Source organism: Pteropus alecto, unplaced genomic scaffold, assembly GCF_000325575.1.
Source record: "Pteropus alecto unplaced genomic scaffold, ASM32557v1 scaffold76, whole genome shotgun sequence".
Lineage (NCBI taxonomy): Eukaryota > Metazoa > Chordata > Mammalia > Chiroptera > Pteropodidae > Pteropus > Pteropus alecto.
The window spans coordinates 28,155,966-28,163,985 of NW_006443138.1; the positions used below are offsets into that span (position 1 = coordinate 28,155,966).

The 8,020-nt window shown below is 45.4% G+C and overlaps 1 protein-coding gene across 8 annotated transcripts in view; it reads left to right on the forward strand.

Moving 5' to 3' along the window:
- Positions 1-8,020, forward strand: part of FOXM1 (forkhead box M1) — an 11,786-nt gene continuing 3,766 nt past the window's right edge. For 2 of the 8 annotated variants that reach the window (XM_015598527.2, XM_015598531.2), the window contains exons 1-8: positions 1-115; positions 1,924-2,496; positions 3,066-3,217; positions 4,473-4,664; positions 5,464-5,592; positions 6,273-6,317; positions 6,961-7,030; positions 7,215-7,390. In XM_015598527.2, the coding sequence (XP_015454013.1) occupies positions 1,971-2,496; positions 3,066-3,217; positions 4,473-4,664; positions 5,464-5,592; positions 6,273-6,317; positions 6,961-7,030; positions 7,215-7,390 (1,290 nt within the window). In that variant the 5' untranslated portion in view covers positions 1-115; positions 1,924-1,970. The remainder of the gene's footprint in view (positions 116-1,923; positions 2,497-3,065; positions 3,218-4,472; positions 4,665-5,463; positions 5,593-6,272; positions 6,318-6,960; positions 7,031-7,214; positions 7,391-8,020) is intronic. The other 6 variants (XM_015598529.2, XM_006923859.3, XM_015598530.2 and 3 more) reach the window with 4 other exon arrangements.

The following is an 8,020-nucleotide window of genomic DNA, read 5'->3' on the forward strand; positions in this document are numbered from 1 at the left end:
CGGCCGGCCTGGCGCGAGTCCTTGTCCGGGACCCTGGCTCGGTCCCCAGGTTGGAGGAGCCCGGAACCCGCCCTAGGAGCCACAGCCCAACAGCGGCGGCGGCTGCAGTCTGGAGGTGAGCGGGAGCTGAGGAATGGAGGCTGAGGTCGGGCCTTGGCGGAGTCAGGGAGCAAGGTCTCGGGTGCCGAGGTCAGGAGGTCTAGCTGCAGGGCGCTGGACAAGAATGGAGGTTTGGGGCCACCTGGGATGGAGGAAGTCTGAGTGAGGGTGCAAATTTTTTCTGCATCCGACCCCCTGGCCTGTCCTCACTTTTTTCTCAAAGCATTCCTTGACTTTCCCTGGAAGTTTGACCTCTGCCCAGAGCCTCCGGAGGGTTGGAGTGGCCTACTCTCCTAGGCATACTATGGCTAGGCTGAAGATCGAACTGATTCTGCATTAAGACAAGGACAGACCTGCCCACACACTCCCCTTTATCCAGGCGCTCTCACCATTATACCACACTATCTCCATTCCACCATCTTAAAGGACTCTTCTGGTTTTGAGGACCCTGCAAGTTTTCTCTTGTCAGTATGGGGGTGGAGTCAGAGGAGTCACTCTGGAAGTCTCCTGGGCTACATAAAGTGTTGGCAATGATAGGAAGAGGCTGGTCAGAGAGTAGAAAGGAAAATTAGGCCTTAGATCAGAAAGATATCTTTTGGGGCTGGGGAGGGAATAATAGTATCTACTGACTGGTCGGAGAAGGAGGGAGACTTGAAGAAATACGAGGTGGAAGTAAAACTGAGATTTGAAGGTAGGGGAAACCTAGATATAAAGGAAAGGGAGGAGGCAGAATGGAGAGGGCCTGTGAACTAGAAGCAGATGGCAAATGTCACATGAGTGTGACAGTCATTTTTAGGGAGATATCAAATGTCCTAAAAAAAGAGACAGCCCATTCTTTCGTCAAAGTACCTCTAAATAGGATTACATAATTTTACATAATGATAGAGTATTCCATATATCTGTTAAAATCAACAAAGCACAAATTTTTTTAAAGGTAAAACTATTTTTTTAACATTATAAAACCACCTTAGCATATTGATGGCAGCACATTTTAGTAGTCAGGAGATAAGGACTATAGTCTAGGTTATGAGAAAGAAATTAAATAATACAATTACATGCTTAGAAAGTTAAAATATGAATAAGCGCATGCAAGTATAAAAAATGTCACTATATAAATATTTTGCAAATTGTGAAAGAAAAACGTACTTTAAAAAAAAAAAATCAATGCGAGGATAATAGCCTGCGAAATGAATGGCATCCCTCACTGTTATGTAGTGCACAATCTGCACAACATTACCATGGGTCTTTGGATTGAGCAGTTTCCCTTTTATCCGTGAACTGGGGATGGTTTCTTCAGTTGAGTGGCAATAGTACAGTAGTACAATCTGCCTTTCTTCTCTGATTCTATGGTCACTAATCCTTTTATTTATAAGCTAAGATGATATAAAAATATAAAAGGCTCTATCCTAGAATGGATTATGGGATCAGAGTTTTGTCAGGACTCCTAATTACCAACTGTACTCCTGTTCGAGCATTCCTGTTCCTACAGTCATTGCAATAATAGACATTTCTACGTCTTTGTATATTTCCCACCTGTTTCTGTAGCCACACATTCTCAAGCTTCCAGGAGATTTTTGGCTGAGTTGACCTACATTCGACCCAGTCTCACTTTCACCACTTATATTGCTTCTGTTTGCTTCAGCTTTAGCTTCTTTGTCAGTAGTACTCTTCCCCTTATTGTCTGGGGTCTTTATGAAGGCCCGCGGTGCATTCACCTGGGCCTGTGGCCTCATGTTCCCGGTCATAGGAAGAACACCTCTCTAACAGAACCTCCTTCATAAACTAACAGTTCTCTGACATCCTGCTGCTCCTTACACTTTCCAGGGTCCATGCTTGTGCTTCTCAATGGAGAGTGAAAGCACGGATTCATAATGAAAACCAGCCCCCGTCGGCCACTGATTCTCAAAAGACGAAGGCTGCCCCTTCCTGTTCAAAATGCCCCAGGTAAAACATCAGAAGAGGAGTCTAAGAGGCCCCTTGCCCAGCAAGGGCCTAGTCAAGTGCAGGCCTCCAAAGAGGTGGCAGAGTCCAACTCTTGCAAGTTTCCAGCTGGGATCAAGATTATTAACCACCCCACCATGCCCAACACCCAAGTGGTGGCCATCCCCAACAATGCCAATATCCAGAACATCATCACAGCATTGACCGCCAAAGGAAAAGAGAGTGGCAGCAATGGGCCCAACAAATTCATCCTCATCAGCTGTGGGGGAGCCCCTACTCACGCTCCAGGACCCCAGCCTCAAGCCCAAACTAGCAATGATCCCAAGAGGACAGAAGTGCTCACCGAGACCCTGGGACCAAAGCCTACAGCTAAGGATGTGAATCTTCCTAGACCACCTGGAGCCCTTCCTGGGCAGAAATGGGAGAGTTGTGGTATGTGGTCTACAAGGCAAAGGGGTGAGGAGCCCAACCTTTCCCCTTTGGTGGCAAGGACTACAGTCAGTCATGTTGATACCTACGATAGATAGGCTAGATCAAGCCTGAACCAGGGGAAAGTCTTACCTTTCTTCATTCTGAAACTCTGACCCAGATCCTTTGGGCACTGTCCAAAGGGTTGTAATTATCATTTGGCATTTCTAATACCTTTATATTAGAAAAGAATTTGTCTATTATTTCTATTTATCCTTCCCATTGAATCTTTCTCCGTCTTAATAAAGGAGAAAACCGAATCATAAGGAAAAATGATTTTCTCTGTGCGGATACTCAGTAACTTTTGTAAGGTTGCCTTGACTGATCTCTAAGGCTCAGTGTGGCTGAGATTGAAATACAACTTGAACTATGCTCCTGAATTTCTCTTGATATCTGTAGTGGGACAGAGTACCTGAGAGCCACAATAGATTTGGCATGTATTCCCTGTCCCTAAGGGTAGAGGTCTTGGAGAGGTGATCCCTAACCACCAACTTTGATGAGCCTACCAGACATCAGATCAGGCAGCTAAGTGGCATCTTGGATTGTTTCCCCTCTAGCTGGCGGTGAGGCAGCAGGCTGTACTCTCGACAACAGCTTGACCAACATCCAGTGGCTTGGAAAGATGAGTTCTGATGGACTGGGCTCCTGCAGCATCAAGCAAGAGATGGAGGGAAAGGAGAATCTTCACCTGGAGCAGAGTCAGGTTAAGGTGAACTGTTCTGTCACTCTCTAGGGAAATCAGAGCCCATGCAGGGAGCATCTAAGAAAGGAAATGGATCAAGTGGTGTGTGCAGCAGAATTTCCAAGTTCTAGTATTAACACTTCACTTAGTGCGATTCTGTATAATTTTGAGCTACCTTTTTGCCTAGGATCTTTCTTCTTCATCTGTGGGGAAATTTCCTTGAGGGCAGATTCCTCTGGCTCACTGTATTCCGTCAGCACTTTTAATACTCTGCCCCTAGTAAGTATTCAGGAAATAATGGGTCTTAGTTTGGATAGCCACTTAAACTTTAAAAGGCATCCCAACAGAATGAAAGGAATATAGCATTTTTAACCAGATAGTTTTCTTAGAAGATATATTAATAGCAAATAAAGTGAGTTAGATGTGAATTTTAAATACTTCCCCGGCAATCAAGATTGATTTGACCCGATTGTGTGGCTTGGGCTTGTTTTTCACAATTGCCACACATCTAGATTCTGTTGTATATACCCTCTAATGATTCATTCCACAACTTTTAAAACTGAAAATTTACATGGATGTGTACATAAGTAAACACTGAGCTGTTCACTTAAAACTTGTGTGTGTACTTTAAAAGTTATTTATGTAAATATATAAATATAATAAATTTATATTTAAATATATAAACTTATAAATATGTATATAAATATAATAAAGCTCAATGCTTTAAAATATGAATAATCAGATCCTTGCCTACGACTTAGCCCAATGTGTTTTTGCAGACATTTATCTGTCTCGTACTCTTGGAAATATTTCTCTCACACAAACATTGAAAAGAGATGAGTTTATTCACATCACATCAGGAGTAGGACTCCGACTAAGACCTAGGTCGCTCTTGGCCCCCAGGTCTGAAAAAAAGGTGTGGTTTTACTGTGAAATTAGTGCATTAAGAGTCATAATATATACCCAAACTTTCCTGAGAGGTTTCAACTAGCAAAAACCAGACTTCCACTTATTATTGGGCAATGTCTTCATCAAAACGAATGAAGACAGAGAAGTGGTTCTACATTCTTTAGAGACTGGACTGGATCATCTCTAAGACCCTTCCTAATCCTAAACTTTTACTCTGTGGAAAAGTGGTCTCAGATGAGTTTGTTTCTAATGTGATTTTATAGACTACATAGTTTCTCTACGGAATGTTCTTTGAGGGGGTCTGGAGGAGGTCTTGTGATCTCTTCCATGTCCTTCCCTTTTCTCTCTCCTTCTGGCTTCTTACAACCCTCAGGTTGAGGAGCCCCCAGGAGCATCAACATCCTGGCAGGACTCTGTGTCTGAGCGGCCCCCATACTCTTACATGGCCATGATACAATTCGCCATCAACAGCACGGAGAGGAAGCGCATGACCTTGAAAGACATCTATACCTGGATTGAGGACCACTTCCCTTATTTTAAGCACATGGCCAAGCCAGGCTGGAAGGTACTACGTCCCATAACAATCAAAGTCGAGGTCATTCTGGCCCAACATTTTGTCTACACTATCTTTTGGGTTATGACTTGATCTGCTGAATCTAGGCAAAATCATCAGTAAGAGCTCTACAGCCACTTCACCTGTCACTGCCTAAGGTTTATGGTGAGTTCAATGTAGCACTAAGCCCACTTTTGTGCTACATTGAACAGTAGCTGGAGTGACTAAGTAACTCTGTGAGAAGATATTTTTTTAAAAATGCTGTCTGCGAGCCTCATGATTCATCTCTAATGTCACATACTATCTCTAGAAGGCAGAGATTTTCTCTTCGTTTTATTCATTGTGTTCCCAGGGAACACAATGCCTGGGAGTCATTGCAACTCATACTATGATGTCAGAGCCACAACTCAGGTCCTCTGACAGATGCTCAACTCCAAGCCAAAGGTTTTTTGTTTTGTTCTCCCCACAGTGGAACTTTTAACTTCACATTCTTACCTCAACTAAATTTCCTAGTTTCTTAATTTCTTTACTCACCTATCTTATCAGTTATTGCTTCACAGTCTCACTCCTCTTTCCCAGCTCTCAATGTCTTTAACACCAACCTAAAGAATGGCACCGGCCTTAATCCCAGTAGGATAGATGGGTTTATGGCTGAGGTGGACGGCTCTGCAGCGAGGAAGTCAGTTGGACACTTGACAAAGCCTGTTCTGGGTAGCGGGTGAGACCTGAGGCCAATTTCCCCTTAGGAATATCATAGGTGATGTTTCTGAAGCTAAAGTAGCTGATAACTGTTGTCTTTCTCTTCTTTCAGAATTCCATTCGCCACAACCTGTCTCTCCATGACATGTTTGTTCGAGAGACATCTGCCAATGGCAAGGTATCCTTTTGGACCATTCACCCCAGTGCCAATCGCTATTTGACCTTGGACCAGGTGTTTAAGGTGAGTGTCCTGGTTTCTTATAAATGGGGCTAGAGTTTGAGGTAATAATATCTATCTCAAGAGGAAACAAGTCATCTTTGTATTGATCTTATTGAATCAAGGCAGAGTTAGAAGCCAGCCAGCCCATAAGAGATTTGCATATAACTCACTAAACTAAGTACAGTTGACAAATACCAAATGACACACTTCAGTGCTAAACTAAGCCATGGAGAGGACCACTCTGATCCAAATAGAGGACTTCCCAGGGCAGTGTTTCCCTAACTGCCCTGTGGATAAGAACTGCCTGGAATGCTTGTTAAAATATGGTTTCCCAGGCCCCTGTCTTGGGGCTTCCGATTCAGTGGGCCTGGGATGCGCCCAGAAATAATGTATTTTTAACCAGCATCTCAGGTGATTCTTACAGAGAAAGTCTGAGAAACCTTGTTTTAAAAAAGCCCTTCTTTAGGCTGGAGACCAGAAACTAAGCCAGCAGAACAACTTTTTAGAAGCAGTTGTTTTGGGATTTCAGAGTGCCCATTCGTTGCTGCTAGCTATAACCATTCTCGTGGGAGGGACAGTTGTCCAGGGCGACCCTCAGCATCAGTCAGGAATAGCTGTTTTTCCCAATGTGGTCAGAGCGATTGACCGTGCTGGTGGTAACTTCATCTTATTTCTCTCCCACACTGCCTGACCGCCACCAGCCACTGGACCCAGGGTCTCCACAATCGCCCGAGCACTTGGAATCAGTAAGATTCTTTCCCTCTGGCTCGGGGCTTGACCTTGTTTTTTCTTTCATTGCTCAGCATGGCTTTAGTGGACAGGGATAAGACACTAAGCAGGGGAAGGGAGCCTGTGGCCATGTGGCTGCCAGCCCTAAATGCAGAGTACCCTGAGCTTCTGGGAGTGAGAAAATTTGTGACTGCCATGTCACCTCCCCAGGAGGAGGGTTTATGCCCACTTCTCCTCCCGCCTCACATGGGCTTCATGAAGGTGCACTGAGCAGAGCAGGCATGGCAGGAGGACATGCTCCGGGCTTGGTGTGAGGCAGCAACCACAGTACACAACACAGGCCTGGCAGGTGGCAGTGTTTTCTCTCACTTTTCGCCCTGATTTTTCTTTGCCACTCAGGGCTACATGCTTTAGCATCCCCTGGGGGTGGTGAGGACACATGGATGAGGTGCTAGGACCATCCTGCCACCGTACATCTATGTGATGTCCACCTTTTTTCACTAGGCTTTGGTGGCAGTGCTCACCTGCATCTTCCCAGAGCGGCTTATGTTGCTGGGCTGTCGGTTAGCTCAGTGCATGGTACCAGAGCAGCAAGTGGGTTCTCCCACCTTCTCCCCCACCTTATTAACCCAGGTTTCTTTCTCTATCTGCCACACGCAGCAGCAGAAACGACCCAATCCTGAGCTCCGCCGGAATGTGACCATCAAAACTGAACTCCCACTGGGCGCACGTTAGTATGGAAGAGTGGGCATCAGGCCTAATGCTTGTTCTGGAGGCATACTTTCAGGGGATCAGACTCCGGGATTCTATACCCAGCTCAAAGGGATCTGAACCCAGAGGAGAGCACAGCTCCTGGGATTGAGAAGGGGTGCGTTGCTGGAGCCCTGCCCCTCATCTCTCTTATTTCTTCCCAGGGCGGAAGATGAAGCCACTCCTACCCCGGGTCAGCTCATACCTGGTGCCCATCCAGTTCCCAGTGAACCAGCCACTGGTGTTACAGCCCTCGGTAAAGGTGCCATTGCCCCTCGCAGCTTCACTCATGAGCTCAGAGCTTGCCCGCCATAGCAAGCGGGTTCGAATTGCCCCTAAGGTGAGTGGCTTCTCTTTTTCTCTGAGGATTAAACGTGTTGGACCTTTGGCTTGCAACACACTCTGCTAAGTTCCTTGAGAAGCATAAATACAACAATGCATAAATACAAAGTAAAACTTAATGGCATTATAAAAGCTAAGAGAGAATTTGGATTACAGTGTAAATGGGGTCAGACAGCCCATAAATACCTGATGAGTTTATAAGAATTCAGACAAAGTGATTATGATAGATGGGCTGAGATGGTTAAGGAAGAGTTTGCAAGGGAAGTAGAAAGAAGTGGATTTGGATAAGCAGATGTGGAGAGAGTATAGAGGCAGGAAATACCAGTTTGTACCCAGCAATAGTGGAGTGAATGGGTTAGTCTAGCTCAAGGTTTCTCAGTCTCGGTACTGTTGACATTTAGGGCTGGATAATTCTTTGCTGGCTGTCGGTTAGCACACAGATGTACAGTGGCAGGATGGTCCCGGCCCCTCACCCATGTGTCCTCACCATCCTCAGGGGATGCTAAAGCATGTAGCTCTGTGAGTGGCAAAGAAAAGTCAGGGCGAGCAGTGAGAGAAAACACTGCCACCTGCCAGGACTGTGTCGTGCACTACGGAGTGCTGTCCTGTGCACTGAGGGATGTTTAGC